At 47.8% G+C, this 17,522-nt stretch overlaps 1 protein-coding gene across 1 annotated transcript in view; it reads left to right on the top strand.

Annotated features, from left to right (window-relative positions):
* The first annotated feature begins 3,695 nt into the window (after window positions 1-3,695).
* Window positions 3,696-17,522, top strand: part of BPTF (bromodomain PHD finger transcription factor) — an 87,687-nt gene continuing 73,860 nt past the window's right edge. Inside the window, 1 exon segment of the mRNA XM_039914260.1 lies at window positions 3,696-4,395. Within this exon segment, the coding sequence (XP_039770194.1) occupies window positions 3,708-4,395 (688 nt within the window). The 5' untranslated portion in view covers window positions 3,696-3,707.

The raw sequence follows: 17,522 nt of genomic DNA, 5'->3' as shown, positions 1-17,522 counted from the left end.
CCAAATCCCTGGAATGCACAGTACCTGTTTCTGATGCCTAATTTTTCTGCCACAAGCATCATGAGACACATTACTGAAATGGCAAATCGCTTCTTCTAGGAGGTAGGAAAAAATGGACTGTTTACCCAATTTCACCCATTATCACTTATGGCATATATCATGTGCTATTTGCCAGATGCTGTCCTGGGAGCTACAGTGGGTTCAAGACCATCAGATGAGATACCGTCCATATCCCACTCGGGCCTTAGAATTAGTGACTGATAGGCAGTGTCAATTATTGCAATATTAGAAAAAGAAAAACCTTAGTAGAAACTCTTAAAGTGACTCTCAGGAAGGCAGTAGTAAAGATCAAGACTTGAAATGGTTGTACAGATTATGGTTAAAAACAAGACAGACCGCTTGTACCCCAGGGCTCTGTACGAGGAGGTAGGAAAACTGGACTCAGTTCTTAATTTCTCCTACATTGCACACATCCTCATTTTTTCAGCATCCACTACTTCTGTTCGGCAAAAAGTAAAGAATGCACCTCAGACCAGATGCGAACCTACCTAACCCCCGGGGAAAGTTGGGTCAGGCAGGTAATGGAGAAGCTTTGGGAGGAGTCTGACTGGGCTACAATATGGAGTAAAGCTGTGATATAAACACAGTGTGATGTGTTTGGTAGTGCATCTCCACCCAGGGCTGAAGTCAGGGATTCCAACAGCACAGGATAGGCCTGGATGCAGGGTGGGTATGGAGCAAGAACTGGGAGTGAAGGGGAGGGAGGGAGCGGGGGTCTCTATGCTTTAAGAGTTTCTGTCTGCGGTTTCAGAAGCACTTGGGATTTTAGGCATAGGGATGTGGGATGAACCTGGTGGGGGATGGAAGGAGCACAGATTTGACGGAGAGGGGGCAAGAAAAAGGAAGTAGAAAAGTTATCGTGTTCCCTGTTGTTGAGGCATCATTGCCCTGGTTCTTGTTTTCACCAGGCCCCGGAGCCATGGGCTAATGGAGCCTCTCTCATCTAAAACTTCCAGATCCCAGTGAGAAAAGTTGCTGGGGATGGTGTCCAGCCGGGACAGACGGTGAGAGCAAGGTCTCAGCTCCACCTCCGGACCCTCTGCGGCTCCGTAAGGGCTGGGTGGGCTGGTTGTGACTCTGCCTGGTCCTGCTCAAAAAGCCGTGGGTTCAAAGTTACTGACTTTGCCCCCTCGGTGCCCACCCCAGGAGACAAGTATCCTATGGAGTTGACTGACCTTTGTTAAAGGCTTTCCATAATGTGAATGAGAGTAAATAATGCTGGGAATTGGAAGAGCATCTTCCTTCTAAGGAGCTCAAGGTGTTATACAGTAGCTTTGAGATTCAGAAGACGGCAGAAGTAACACTGTTCACACCCTACAAATGGGGCACTGAGGAGGGTAAGGGACTTACCCATGAGGAGTCACCTAAGACTAAATCCTAATAATGATAATTGGGGGATTGGCGTAGCACTTACTATGTGTCAAGTATTATTCTACGCACTGGGGTAGATAGGAGGTAATTGGGGTTCCCACACGGCGCCTACAGTCTAAGTAGGAAGGAGAACAGTTATTGAATCCCCGTTTAGTAGATGAGGAAACTGAAGTGCAGAGAAGTGAAGTGACTTGCCCCAGATCACAGAGCGGGCAAGCGGTAGAGCTGGGATTAGAACCCAGGCCCTCTGACTCCCGGGCCCATGTTCCACTGCATTCAAAGATGCTTGATACTCAGCAGCAAATGAGGCCTACCTGTAAAAATCCTCTACAGGCCGATAGTAAGCACTTGGCAAAGACCATAATTATCATCATTCCTACTCACCCTCTACTCTTGCAATTTCTACAGAAGATCTAGTCTGTGGATGGGTGTGGAGGTCTTAAGTGCATAGTTGGCCCAGAAATTCTGAGGTGGTATTGAGGGATATGTTCTGGAGAGAAGAAAAATCAGGGAAGGCCCCCGGGGGGAAATGTGAATTCAGAAAGACTTTGAAGAGGGGTGTCAGTCAGGTATGCAAGTCGAATCACAAGTAATAGCAATCAATCAAGGCACTTATTGAGCACTTATATGATGTGCAGAGCACTGTACTAAATACCTGGAAGAGGACAACAGTTAGCAAACATGTAGCAGCCTGCATTCTAGAAAATGACAGAGGTTGAAGTTGGTCTCCCTGTAAGGGTTACAGGTGGCTTTTCAGGTGGGCCAGGATGCAATCAAAAACTATTTCAACTGCACATGTTACCTAGTAAATGATTTTGTAATGTATAAAAAAGTACATCTCAAAGCAGTAATAATACGGTATTAGGTGCTTATTAAGGGCCAGGCACTGTACTGAACTCTGGAGTGGATACAAACAAATCAGGTTCATTCATTCAATAGAATTTATAGAGCGTTTACTATGTGCAGAGCACTGTACAATTGGGCAACGGAGACCATCCCTGCCCAACGATGGGCTGAGGGGTCTTGGCCAGTCCCAGGTTGGGGAGGGGAGAGGCTGGCAGGACAGGGCATTAATTCAATAGTATTTATTGAGTGTCTACTATGTGTAGCTATGTGTGCCTAGCACTATACTAGGCGCTAGGAATATACAACTGGACAACAGATGGGGACCATCCCTGTCCAACGACAGGCTGGGGGGGCTTGGCCAGGCCCCGGTTGGGGAGGGGGAGAGGTTGGCAGAACAGGGCATTCATTCATTCATTCAGTAGTATTTATTGAGCGCCTACTATGTGGAGAGCACTGTACTAGGCGCTTGGAATATACAATTGGGCAACAGATGGGGACCATCCCTGCCCAACGACAGGCTGGAGGGTCGTGGCCAGGCCTGTGTCAGGGGGTGGGGGGAGGGGGAGAGGCTGGCAGAACAGGGCATTCATTCAGTAGTATTTATTGAGTGCCTACAAGGTGTGCATTCATTCAGTAGTATTTATTGAGCGCCTACTATGTGGAGAGCACTGTACCAGGCGCTAGGAATATACAACTGGACAACCGATGGGGACCATCCCTGTCCAACGACGGGCTGGGGGGTCTTGGCCAGGCCCGGGTTGGGGAGGGGGAGAGGCTGGCAGAACAGGGCATTCATTCAATAGTACTTATTGAGTGTCTACTATGTGGCGAGCACCGTACTAGGTATTGAGCACCTACTATGTAGAGAGCACTGTACTAGGCGCTCGGAATATACAGCTGGGCAACAGACGGGGACCGTCCCTGCCCAACGACGGGCCGGGGGGGGGGGTGGCCGGGCCCGGGTCGGGTGGGAGGGGGGTGCGTGGAGAGCCCGGGCTGCAGCGGGGCCTCCGGGTGAGGGGAGAAGGCCCGGACCGGCGGTGGGGAGGCGGGGAGGGGGGGGTTCCCGCCCTCCTCCGGCCCGGCCCGGCCCGGCCCGGCCCGGCCCGGCTCGGCTCGGCTCGGCTCGGCCCGTTCGGCGGCGGGCGGCGCGCGCCCCCTAGCGGGCGGCGTTGGCGCGGCGGGTCACGTGGGCGGCGCTCCGGGCCTGCCGCCGCTGTCGGTTCCCTCAGTCAGCGAGCGAGCGAGCGAGAAGAACCAAGATGGCGGCGGCGGCGGGCGAGGGGGAGCGGGCCGCCGGCCCCAGGGACTGACGGAGCCTTCTCCGCCCGTCCTCCCGCCCTCCCCGCCCCGGCCGCGCGGGGGGCTCGGCCTCCCCGCCCTCCCCCTCCGGACCGCCCCGCCGCCTCGCCTTCCCCCGCCGCTCCGACATGAGGGGCAGGCGGGGCAGGCCGCCCAAGCAGCCCGCCGCCCCCGCCGACCGCTGCGCCCCGGCCCCGCCGCCGCCGCCGCCGCCGCCGCCGCCGCCGCCGCCCCCGCCCGCCGGGCCCATCGGGGGGCTGCGCTCCCGGCACCGCGGGAGCAGCCGGGGCAGGTGGGCCGCCAACGCCCAGGCGGAGGTGGCGCCCAAGGCGCGGCTGGGCTCGACCCGGGGGGGCGGCGGCCGCAGGAAACAAGGCTCCGGGACCGCGGCCGCCGCCGCCGCCGCCGCCGCTCCCCCCGCCGGCAACGCCGCCGCTGCCGCCACCCCGGGCCGGGCGGGCCGCGGAGGCGGCGGCGGGGGCAGAACGGCCGCCCCCGGCCCCCACCCGCCCCGGCCCACCCCGTCCAGGAGGACCATCAGCAAAGTGGTCTACGATGACCACGAGAGCGAGGAGGACGACGACGACGACGACGAGGAGGACATGGTGTCCGACGAGGACGACGACGAGGAGGAAGAGGGGGACGCGGAGGAGGCGCGCGACTCGGACGGAGAGGGGGACGACGACGACGAGGAGGAGGATCTCATGGAAGAGGAGGACGAGTCCGACTATCCCGAGGAAATGGAAGACGACGACGATGCCAGCTACTGCACCGAGAGCAGCTTCAGGAGCCACAGCACCTACAGCAGCACCCCAGGTAGGAGGCACCCGGCCCGAGGGCACCGGGGACTTTTCGCCCTCCTCCTCCTCCTCCTCCTCCACCTTCCTCCCCCCCCCAACACACACACCCTCCCCTCCCCCCCCACCACGCTCACCCTGTGCATCCTGCTCGGCCCTCCCCACCTTCCCCCCGAAGGGAGGGGAAAGGCAATCGCCCATCAAGTGGCCCAAAAACTACATTTACAAGAGGAAAGAGGCGCATTGTTCAAAATGGAGAATGCATTGTTGCAGTTTGCAGGCCACACTCTCGCTCCCTCCCTCCCCCCCCATTTATTTATTCCTCCCCCCCCACACCCCCCAATTTGAGCCGGTGCGATGTCCCCCCTGAAGCGGGAGCCACGTTCTGGGCCACACGTCTGCGCTCAATTATTCGCCTTAGTTGGGTTTTCTTTCTGCCTTTATTTCGGAGTCGCGGGAGCCTCCCGTGTTGCCTGCCACTTGGCGTTTTCAGAGGTGCTCCTTCGGAGCCTCGACTCGGTCGGCCTTTTTAAAAGAGAGGAGGATCTAGGCGATGAAGTGGATAGTCCACCGAAAACACACGGCTCCTGAGACCCCTTGGCCTTGTGGAGTTTTAAGATGATATTCAGGAAATTGCTGTATCTTCTCTGTTGGGGGAGGGGGGAGCCTTCCTTAGAATCTCGGTCGGTTTTTCTTCTTTGTATGTTAACGATCGCAGGCGATAGTTGCAAATTACTGGCTGCTTTTTTCTTTAAAAAAAAAAAAAAATCTAACTTGGGAAGTTCAGTTTTCAGTGATTTTTTTTTTTTAAAAAAAAAAGAAGAAGAAAGCTCTTAAAGTGTACCTTTCGGAGAGCTTGACTTGTAAACACGCCTTCCCTTTTTGGAAAATCGTATTTTTAGTTCACCTGTTGCCGAAGATGGGGTTAATGAGCTTGACACGGCCAAAACGAACTTGGGGGCCCACGTGTTGAAAGTCCAACCAACCCCCCCCCACCCCCGAAGGTGTCAAGCAGTCGGGGTGTGGATTTTTCTTTTTATCCGAAATAGCTGGATTGGAAAGTTCACTCCGACTCCGTGATCGTGATCGGTCTCTCCATGGTAACTCCTTCTCTCCTGTTTTCTGACAGGAAGTTTCTCCAAGCTGGTGCTGAAATATCTTTTATTAGTTCCGATTGCAGTTTTGTTGTAGCTAGAGAGAGGAGCAGTGGATTGGAGTATGAAAAGAATATTTCTTAGGCCACACTGAAGAACAGTCTGAAATAGTTGTTTGGAAGCAGGAACTCGATTTTAAATGAGGTCACCGTTTTAAAGCCTGATAAAGCTAATAGATGTTTTTGAGGACTGAAAATTCATAAGAGTTCAGTGGGTTTAAAAAAAAAATTCAAGATTTTGAAAACATGAAGAATTTTTCCGGAAGGTGGAATTTACTTTTGTTCGGGTTTTAGGCAGTTGATGAAACCATATTTATAGTCTCTATGTGTGTCTTAAATTAGCAATCTTGAAAAGCTGACTTTGGGGGGATAGGAAGCTGGTATCGACCATTTATTTGGTAGCGTTTGATAACGTTGAGATTTTCAGTTATGTAAATTCTTGTTTTCAATGCAGACTCTGGTAAACTGGAGTCAGTGCGAGAAAAAAAAAGTCACAGTGTGGTCCACCGTTTTCCTCTTCCTGCCAAGAATTTAAAGACAGAGTAACCCTTCTGGAGGACCATCCCTCTAGATGGGGGCGGTTTGTCAGGGCAGTCTTCAGCAAACTTGGATAGCGATTCTCTAGGCCCCAACAGTCAGACAGATTTGGCTATTGGACTGATTTTCCTACACCAAATGAATCTTAAAAAAAAAATAATCTAGGCCTGTTCATTGGTTTAGAATCGATTATAACATACATGCTGCATGTAAATTGCCCGTGGGGTTTAGAGACATATCGAATTCATAAGTGATTTAAAGCTGATAGGCAGACTCTAGGTGATTTTGGTCATTTTGAAGGGATGGATTTTTTTTTTTTTTTTAGGTATTTGTTAAGCTCCGACTATGTGCCAGGCACTGTTTCTGTGCATGGAGGTAGACACAGAGATAATGCGGTTGGACCCGGCCTGAATCCAGGGGGCTCACGGGGCTTAATCTCCATTTTATAGATGAGGGACAGAGAAGTGAGGTGAGTTTCCCAAAGTCACACCGCAGACGAGTGGCAGAGCTGCAATTAGAACTCAGATCCTTCCTACTCCCAGCCCCTTCTATTTTGAATTCTCAAAAGATTGAATATCCTGATAACTGTACTTAGAAAGTTTGACTCCCTAGGAGAGCGCTCCTCTTCCCTGATTTCCCCAACCCCCAGCAAGAAGCCAGACTCCCTGTATATTTCGGAGCGCTTTGCCCAGAGAGATTCAAGCCGAGGGTTGCCTGGGAGGTCATCCTAGGAGTCTGGATTTTGGAGTCCCTGGAAAAATGTTTCTTCAGGGAATAACTGCCGTATTCTGAGGACCAGTGTGTAGTTTTCCTTAATCGCTTCAATTTGGTCCATTTTTGAGTACTTATATTGGAAGATGCTTTTCTAAGACTGCTCGGATAAAATAGCTCTTGGTGGGTGCTCTTCGGAGATTGTGCACCCTTCTGCACAAAAAGAATAACAGTTTATGTTAGGAGAGTAATTAAAGAGCCCTGTACTAGTGTTATTTATTTTACAACTTGTTTACATCGTGGGGAGAAGGTAGTCTGGTTAAAATAATAATTGAAGGTTGGTCAGATTGAAACGGGGGAGTTCAACCTGTGCCCCAACTTGGCAGTGGGGTGGAGGGGAGGGTTGGGATCTGCCTGGGTGAAGGGACTGGCTTGGGGCCAGACAGCTGCCACCCTTGCAACCTGCAGGTGTCTCAGGGTGGGAGAAGGTCAGAGGGAAGATATGCTTCCAACCAGTGAGAGTTCAAAAACATACAAACAAAAATACCCAACAACAACAATGGGGGAAAAAAAACACCTGCCGCTGGTTATCTATCAAGTGAATAATTCACTTGAGGATTATCAAAATTGACTATTTCCCAGACACTCTCAATTTATTTCAGGACTGCATACTGAAATAGCCATGGATCTGTTTTGAGAAAACCCTATTAGTTCCGAACAGTGGGGGGGGGGGGGGGTTCTCCAGAAGGTCTGGGAAGTTTGGATTTTCAAACTTTCCCTTCAAGTCAGTCCCTAGTGTAGAATGTCAGCTTTGGCCAAACGGGTTTTGAATTGGGCTATACAGTGGAAAGAAATGGTTGAGGGTGGTGGCCCGTCGTATGTAGTACCTGGGGTTGTTTCCAAGTGTGGAGCTAAGTAGAACTCCCTGCTACCCTAGGCCACTAGAATCGCCAGTCATGGGTAAACTTAGTCGTGAAGATTCTCCCCCGAAGGTAGCAGTGGGAAATCGGGCCACGGCTTGGCCGGCGACGTGCAGCCATGGCGGGTCACAGTTCCCCACGTAAATGATGGTTCGGGACGGCATTGAACGCTGGATGTTCGCCCTCGTGAAGATCCTGATTTTCAGAGACCTCGACAAATGAGCAACCATTCAGAATTCTCCCCATTTAAGAAACAGAAAGCAGAACTTTTGGCCTCTAAATCCTTCCGTCGTGGTTATTAGACGTAGACATCAGGCGGGACCGTTAGCCTCTGTCGGAGTAGAGTTAAGAGGCTAAGGAGGCATCTGTGTTTCCTTTATTCCTGCTCTGTAAATTGTGGATGCGGTGGATAATGCAGACCTCGAGATCACTAAGCGAATTTAAATGAACCTCGAGATCCATGTTACAAAATAGTTACTTGGCTGAGTGTGGGCACAAATGATGATATTTAGGGTTTTTTTAAAAAAAATAAACCTCGGGTATTAATGTTTCTTCCAGTCAGTGGGCCTTAAGTTTCCCGTTCTTGAATACCTGTGTTGTTCTGGGAATATTTTAATACTGGAATCTTTGGGAAGGCAGAGAAAATTGGATCTTGTACATGGCAAAGTAGTTTCGACCGTCGTGTAGAAATTTAGGTATTCACTGGAGATCATTTTGCAAAGCAGCGAGCTCCCTTTCAACATGTTCCCAGACCCCTAAAAACTCAGCTACGCCTAGATGGATGTCATCTGCAAATACCCGTATTTGGTACCATTTGGAGTCAGCTGAATTATTTGTAAGTGTCCTTTGTGTCTGAAGCTCTGATGCTACTCACAGCTCTAGCGTTCAAACGTGATTGAAAAGGCCAAAATATTACTAATCGTCGGTTCCATACCATGAACTTGTTAACAAAAGAATCCTTTCTCATGTAATTGCATTTATTTATTTTTTCCCCTCTAATGCATTTTAATAGCATAATTTTCTGCTAAAAAACACCCCAGTGCCTGATTCGATACACCAGGCAACTCTGCCTATCTCTGTGGTATTCCAACAGTCCACTGACGGTGGTACTTCACATCAACGTTAACTCATTTTTAGTACGTTCCCCGCTTAGTCCCATTTCAAATCGTAGTGCAGATGGTTGGATAGTTGGCTGTTAGTCTCCTCACGTAGAAGCCGTGTGGCCTAGTGGAAAGCGTACGGGCCTGAGAGAGGAACTGGGTTCTAATCCTGGCTCTGCCCTGCGTCTGCTGTGTGACCTCGGGAAAGCCATTAAATTTCTCTGTGCCTCAGTTACCTCCTCTGTAAACTGGGGATTAAGACTGTGAGCCCTATGTGGGATAGAGACTGTGTCCAACCCAATTATCTTGTGTCTACCCCAGCACTTAATACAGTGCTTGGTGCGTAGTAAGTGCTTAACAGTTACCGTTTAAAAAAAAAAAACATTTAAAAAATCCCAAGCTATGATCTTAGTGAGCACTGCTTCCATGACAGGAGGCTAATTAATGCATAGAAGATCTTATTTATGATCTATTCTTGCCGTTTGATGTTGTATAGTATGTAGATGACACTGTTGGAGTTGTTCAAGAAATTAGATATGGCACGAGAGGGATTGGGGGCGGGGGGGGGGGGGGGAGATGATGGATCAAGGTCTGCAGCCATAAAGAAGGTAGAAGGCTATTTCTACTTTGTAGGCCTTCAGTTTGGCCTGAATCTTCATGAGTGGCAGGTTCTCTTTTTGTGTCTTTCTTTCTGCCCATCTTCCAAAGACACATCGGGCTTTTAAACTCAATTTTCCATTACTTCATCATGAATTGGGCAGGAGGGGTTGACCTCGAAGGGGACCCGCTGAATAGGCTTAACCGTAGAGCTTTGGTTGGGTGTATGTGAGGTGGAGGTGACTGGCTGCAGAAGAAGTAAATATGAAACTAGAGAGGGGTGGGAGTGTGTGACTGATTGGGAAGAAGCCAGGCAGTCAGTGGGAACAACTGACTGGAGGTGATTGACTGAGGGAGCTAAGGTGGGTGAGTGTGTATGTAAGTGTGTGTGTGAGAGAGAGATCGACAGACAGACTGCCTGACTCTGTAAGGGGGAATGGACCGCTGCTGACCCTAGATATGGGTAGGAAGTTGTCAGCGTGGACATATTACGCTGGCAGGCAGCACAGTCTTTTAGTGGAAAGAGCTTGGGGCTGGGAATCAGGAGATCTGGGTTCGAGTCCCAGCTCTGCCACTTGCCTGTATTTCCCTCCCTTTTAGCCTGTGAGCCCCATGTGGGATCGGGGCTAAATCCCCTCTGATTTTTTTGTGCCTCTCCCAGTGCTTAGCATGTAGTAAGCACTTATCAAAGAAAACGGTGGCCACTGCCACATAATTTCCGTTGTTATTTGGCATGCATAGGGAGACAAACGTGGAAGTGCTTTTATTTGAGTTCAGAAAAATATTCTGGGAAATTAAGGATTGGCTGTGGTCCTGTTTTATTGAAAATTGGAAAATATTTCAAATATGAGGGCAAAAACTGTTTTAGATTTCATAATTTCAGCACTCCATTAAAAATGTTCATTCCTTTAAACCACAGGATTATAGAGTCCTTAATATATGCCATTTTAAAAATTTGAACTGGAGATTTTACTGTTCATTACTACTTCACCAGAGTAGTTGGGGGAGAGGAAGGAAGAGCAAAGGAATGGAGAGGAAGCTCTACCAACTTTCCTGCATGGTAATAGCTCTGATGAAGCACCTATTTCTAGATAATCATTTCAACGGTCTCCAACTAGCACTTGCGTTTCAAAGGTTTGTTGGTTGGGAAGGGTTGAAACTGTTGGGTAAAATGAAGTAGTCAACAACTTTGGTTGCCTCACCATTTAAAAATACCACTTACAGATGTCTTCTGCCTTTGCCTAGGTGGCCCGGTCTTGGACTTAACTGTTGATCTCTTTCGGAATTCCTTGCCTCCCACTGCTGGGTTGGCTAATTATACATAGGGTAACCGCTGGTCCTCTTGAATTTTTAGTCATTTCTGACAAGTAGAGAAGTATACTGGTTGGACTCTTTTTGTTTAGCTAAACATGCTGCTTTCCGCTGCATGTCAGCTATCTCCCTTACTGTAGCCAGGAAGGGGGGCTGGGCCATCAGGAGACTCCATCCTGCTTCTCGCAGTATTCCTTTTGAGTCAGAAATTATTCTGGGAGAGGAAGAAGGGGAGAAGCAGTAAGAGAAAGTGGTTGATGAAGAATCAGGAAGTATAGTGTCGAGAAATATTGCGATACATATCCGTCTGTAACCTCTTCTACTGTCTGTCTCCCTCTCTAGTGCATCGGATCCTTGTTCATTCAATAGTATTTATTGAGCACTTAGTATGTGCAGAGCACTGTACTAAGCGCTTGGAATGTACAATTCGGCAGGGAGCGTCTTTCTAGTCCTACTCTTTCGCAGTATATTGAAGCAGCAGGGCCTTATGGAAGGAACACGGGCCTGGGAGTCCTAAGACCTGGGTTCTAGTGCCAACTCCACCTGCCTACTGTGTGACCATGGCACATCACTTGACTTCTCTGTGCCTCAGTTTCTTCATCTGTAAAATGGGGATTCAGTATCTGTTCTTCCTCCTACTTAGACTCTGAGCCCCAGGTGGGGCCTGAAAATCTCTTGTATCTACCCCAGCGCTTAGTACAATGCTTGGTACATAGTAAGCACTTATCAAATACCACAATTATTATTATTATTATTACTGTACCAAGTGCTTAGGATGGAGCTCTGCATTCACTCAGCATTCAATAAATGGTTGAGTGGAATCCTGTTTTTATCATGCAGAGGAAGATCACAAGCCTAGAGACAAGAGGAAGGAAAGCTATACCAGGCTGGGGAAGTACTTAGGGATGATATTTAATCAGATGCCAGGTGAGGTTCTTTGGCCAAAAAAGTTTAAAGGGGTAATGTGCTCCTCTCACGTGTAGAACCTGTTTTGAGATGTTATTGGCCAAGTGCTAGACTTCAGATTGAATGGAGGAAAAGCATCAAAATTTCTAAATATAGCCAGATGCTCTAAAATTACCCCGTAAAGTATTGTTGAATTGTAGGTGTTTAGTCTCCGGGAGCTTTTTCAAGAGACTGTGTATTGGATCTTCCTCCATGACTGTCTTTTTGAACTTTGCATTCTTGCACCTGTGAGGAAGCATGGCCTGGTGAGTTAGAGCAGTGTAGAAGGAGTCAGTAGTTCTGGTTTCTATTCTTAACCCAGCTTTTGCTCCATGACCTGGCTTCCAGCAAGTCAGTTTTGGGTACCTATGAAATAGATGAACTGGAGCGTATCTACTCTACAGAGGTGTTCTGGGCATTTTCCACTGTAGTTCCTCTTGTCCATAAATAGCGATCGAGAAGCAGCGTGGCTCAGTGGAAAGAGCATGGGCTTTGGAGTCAGGGCTCATGAGTTCGAATCCCAGCTCTGCCACTTGTCGGCTGTGTGACTGTGGGCAAGTCACTTAACTTCTCTGTGCCTCAGTTCTCTCATCGGTAAAATGGGGATGAAGACTGTGAGCCTCACGTGGGACAACCTGATTCCCCTATGTCTACCCCAGCGCTTAGAACAGTGCTCGGCACATAGTAAGCGCTTAACAAATACCGTTATTATTATTATTATTATTATTATTATTAGCATAGACGAGGTCTTGAACAGAATTGCTTCCCCCCACCTCCCCCAGAGGGGCATGTTGAAATACGGCTTTGAGGAAACATTTCATCAGATTTGGTGAAGAAGTTTTCTCAGCTCATTTTTATCACCGTAGTTCAGTATCTCACATTTTCGTACTCCCTGGCGATAATGGTTGTCTTATTCAATTAATCATCTCACTCTTTGACTTATGGTCAATTTTGTACTACCAAAAAAAAAAGAGGGCAGCGATTACAAGGTAATTAAAACAAACTCCAATTTTCTGTAATTTTGTTTTTTCACACTTTATGTATTTTGAAGTTTGATGACCTGAATTAATCGGATATTGGCCTCCTAGACCTGAAAGGCCCTCTCCTTGATGCCTTAGAGTAAGTCATCAAGGCAGACTCGTACAAGAGGAAGAGCCTTTGGGAAGAAAGGCAGCAGTAGAGGCCTTCCTTGAATAAGCCCTCATTTCCCCGACTCCCTCTCCCTTCTGTGTCATCCATGCCCTTGATTCTGTACCCTTTGAGCACTTGGTATTCACCCCACCCTCAGCCCCACAGTACTGATGAACATCTTTTTAAATTAATTATTGATATCAACGCCTGTCTCCCCCTCTAGACTGTAAGCTCTATGAGAGCAAGGAATGCGCCTACCTCCTCGGGTGTATTTTACTCTGCCAAGCTTTTAGTAAGTACTCTGCACACAGCAAGTGCTCAGTGAGCACCATTGATCGCTTAGGGTTTCTTTAATGTTTGGGAATTATAAAACTAGCTAAGAAAGTGTCTATCGTTCCTGTGTCTATTACCAACTCAGAATTACTCACTGTATCCCGAGCTGCTGCTACTGTAGTCCCCCTCATAGTATAGTTGGTCTACTTGCATTGACTTCTCCTGTAGAACAGTGAATGAGATGGGAAATTGTCCGAAATAATGAAAGGAGATTATAAAACTGGAAGTGACATAATGTGGCCTGTCATCCTGATTCTTTGTTGTCAAAGCCTCATGTTTAGGTCAGAGGTATTCAATTCCTGGAGCCCAGAAGGAGAGGCATAATGGAAAGAGATAAAACAAATAATCAAGGGAGGGCAAGAGGGATGAGGGGAAATGCTACCAGGAAATTGATGGGGGAAAATATTGCATTGAGGTGGGTCACCTAGCGTATCTTGTTATCAGCCCTCTGTTGGAGGACTTAGTTTTTAGGGAAAGGTTATTGGCTATAAAATCTGGCAAAATTAAAAGACAAAAGCATATTTGCTTACATAACTTAATTTTTGTTCAGTTTCTTTAAGAAGGACTTGTCAATAATTGTGAAATATAATTTCTTGTGGGAACGGGACAGATGCCTGATAGTTTGTCTTTTCTGGAAGTAGGTTCCTAAAAAGTCACCATAGTTACAAGTACAACAAATACGTTTTCCCTAACTGCTCTTGTCTGGTAAATTTGAACAAGCATCTGAAATTAAGTTTATGTGGATATAGTTAATGGAACTGAGCTCTCTTTTTTATCATCCGACACACTGATCTTTGAAGATCTCCCAGGAAGACTGCTTTTGCCATTAGAATAAGGAGGTATATAGAGCTTACTCATTGGTAAAACTTTTGATTAGAAGTATTTAAAATCTTACTCAGAGGATATTTTCATTCCAAGCGTCTGTCGTTGAGTTAGTTTTTCATGACACGGGTTGGAACTAACGAGTTATCTAGAGGAATTCACAAGAGTAATGGATTATTTCTCTTAAGCAAATGCTTGACTTTTACATTTGGAGCCGTATGCAGTCTTTTGTACAAAGCAGGCTTCTAAAACTTTGACTCATTTCTGGTTCGGGGACTGAAAGACAGAACTTGAAGGTTCCATTCACTTAGAATCTTAATTTTATCTGCTAGGGCTTTGACCAGGCCTTCGACCCTTGCTTGACATTTGTTTCGTCATCTGTGAAGTGGGAGCATGGTGAACCACTTACAAAGCTGAGTCTATGAAACATTTGACTCCAGGGTAACCTTGCAATCGGGAAAGTAAGAATTTTAATTCAAATTTATATCAGTGCAACCCAGAGCTCTTGTGCTTACGATAGCTGTTACAGCTGTCACCAGGACTCAGGAAGGTGAAAATATTTAGGCTTGTTATAAGCAAACAGATACCCCCTTCCCTCCCACCCTCCAGGGAGACATGCCTTCTGAAAAAAACATGCTAATCCATTCTCTCCAAACCTCTTAGTGAAAAACACACATTCTGGGAGAAGTTTTTTTGGGTTTTTTTAAATGGTATTTGTTAAGCACTTTCTCTGTGCCAGGTACTGTGTTGGATAGATACAGGCTTATCAGGTTGGTCACAGTTGGTGTTCCACATGGAGCTCACCGTTTTAATCCCCATTTTACAGATGAGGGAATGGAGGCACAGAGAAATGGGGTGACTTGGCCAAGGTCACACCACAGCAGACCAGTGGTGAAATCAGAATTAGCACCTTGGTCTTTCAGATCCCCAGGCCCAGTGCCTACCCACTGGGCCACGCTGCTTCTCTTAACTCACTGATCTCGGACAAGGATGGATCGAGCATGACGAGGGTAGATATGCAAATAGGAAGTCAAACAGTTTTGTAGAGGAGACATTTCTTTTAGTTTTGTGGAGGGGAAAAAAAGGAAATAAGCTAGTCAGTGGTTTTCATTGAGCATTTACTTGGTGCAGAGCACTCTTTCTGGGTCCTGTGCAATACAGAAGATTTGGTGGACACGATCCCTGACCACAAGGACCTTACGGCTTAGAGGGGAAGACAGACAGTAAACTAAATGACAGGGGAAACGGCAGCAAATAAGGATAGGTGCAGAAGTGCTGTGTGGTTGAGTGTGGGGTGAATATCAAGTGCTTAAGAGGCTATAGATCCAAGTGTATAGGGGAAGCAGAAGGGAGAGAAGGTAGGGAGAATGAGGGCTGAGTGGGGAAGGCTTCTTGGAAGAGATGCAATTTTTAGATGGCCTGAAAGTGGGTTCCAAGTGGGGTAGATATGCAATGATCAGGTTCCATGTGGGGCTCACAATCTAAGAAGAGAGGGGGTGCAGGTTTTGCAGATTCAGAGTAGTTAAAGGACTTGCCCAAGGTCACACATCAGGTAAGTAGCGGAGCTGGGTTCATAATAATAATAATAATAATGTTGGCATTTGTTAAGCGCTTACTATGTGCAGAACACTGTTCTAAGCGCTGGGGTAGACACGGCAATCGGGTTGTCCCACGTGGGGCTCACAGTCTTCATCCCCATTTTACAGATGAGGGAACTGAGGAACAGAGAAGTGAAGTGACTTGCCCACAGTCACACAGCTGACAAGTGGCAGAGCCGGGATTCGAACCCATGACCTCTGACTCCAAAGCCCGTGCTCTTTCCCCTGAGCCATGCTTCTGCTTCTCAGAATCCAACCCCTCTGACACCCAGGCTTTTTCTAGTAGGTCACACTGAGCGCAAAGTAGGGATTCAGAAACAGCTTGGCATTTAATGTTAGCTATATCTTGCCTGGGTAGTTGTCACATTTCTCTCGTTATTCTTTGGACAGTGAAGGAGAGAATGCTGAGGATTCCCAACTTGATATTTGTACCTATGAAATTGTTGCTCTATAGTATGATTAAAGAAAAACCCATTTTTCCCAGTCTGTAGATCGGGTTCCAATTCCAGAATGCGTTTACTGATATAATATTGCATTATTTCGTAGGCTACCCAAGTGTTTATGTTATGAAATGTTAACCACACCATTCTAGTGTTTCTTAAGCCAATTCTGCTGTGGCCTCCATGGCATTTTGGTAGCTGTGCATTTTTTAAATTCTCTGAAAGTAGAATCTTCATTCAATCATATTTATTGAGCGCTTACTGTGCAGAGCACTGTACTAAACGCTTGGAATGTACCAGCCTGACAGTAACTCGTAGTGGTGGTTTCCCCAATCAGTTCTCTGCCATGAGCTGACATGGAGGCAAGTAAGCTTTCTTGGGAGGCACATGTGGCCTCTGCCCTGGCCAAGGTCCCAGCTTCATCCTGTCACAGTTCGTGATGTCTGCAGTCAGGCAGTGGACTGAGATTAAAAAAAAACAAACAGCAATGTTGGGAAGGTGGGTGTGACTAGGACCTTCCCCTCACCCACCCTCCCCCCCAACCCAGTAATCGGAGCATGTGCAGAGTTAGGGGGAGGAGGAAGAAGGGAGACAAGGTTTGGAGACACTTAAGGGATCTGCACCTGTGCCCATTCCCCTCACCACTTACTGCAAACGTTTAATTCTCTCCTTCAGCCTCCTGCCCCCGCCTCCCCCATTCGTCATTCCTTATGACCTGGCTACCTACTATGTTGAGAAAATGGAAATTATCATGTGTGATCTCCCTAAAGTCTCCCCTGCTCCTATCCAACCCCCCACCCCCCTCACCCCGGCTCCTTCTTCAACTCTCCCTTCCCAGCAGTGACTCAAGCAATCTCCTGCCTTCTCTCAAAATCCACCCCTCCACCTGCACACTGGATCCCATCTCTTCTCACTTTGTCAAAACACTTGCTTCCTCCCTTCTTCCCTCCCTAACTGCCTTCATCAACTGTTTGGTCTCCAGTGGATTCTTCCCCACTGTTTTCAAACATGCTCCTGTCTCCTCGCTCTAAAAATGTGCCCCCACCCCACGGCTCCTTCCACTTATCGCCCCATCTCCCTCCAACCATTCCTCTCCAAACTCTTTGAGTTGTCTACATGAGTTGTCTCAAGCTCCTCTCCTCCAGTTCTCTTCTTAGACTCTCCAATCTGGCTTCCGTCCCCTTTACTCGACAGAAACCTCCCTCTCAAATGTCACAGATGATCTCCTTCTTGCCAAATCCAACGGCCTTTCCTCCATCCTAATTCTACTCGACCTCTCAGCTGCCGTTGACACTCTCGACCACCCCCTTCTCCCTTCTCCCGGAAACCTTATTCAACCTCACCTTCACTGACCATTCCTCTCCTGGTCTCCTCCTACCTCTCTGTTCACTCATTCTCAGTCTCTTTCACGGGCTCCTCCTCTGCCTCCCACCCCCTAACTGTGGGTGTCCCTCGAGGTTCGGTTCTGGATCTGAGGGAAATGGACATATATAATATTTACAGATAAATAACCGGAGCAGGAGGAAAGCAGTAGGAAAAACATGGATC

The sequence above is a fragment of the Ornithorhynchus anatinus genome, chromosome 15 (assembly GCF_004115215.2).
Source record: "Ornithorhynchus anatinus isolate Pmale09 chromosome 15, mOrnAna1.pri.v4, whole genome shotgun sequence".
Taxonomy (NCBI): Eukaryota; Metazoa; Chordata; class Mammalia; order Monotremata; family Ornithorhynchidae; genus Ornithorhynchus; species Ornithorhynchus anatinus.
The sequence above is the reverse complement of the archived record's forward strand: the minus strand, read 5'-3'. Positions and strand labels throughout refer to the sequence as shown.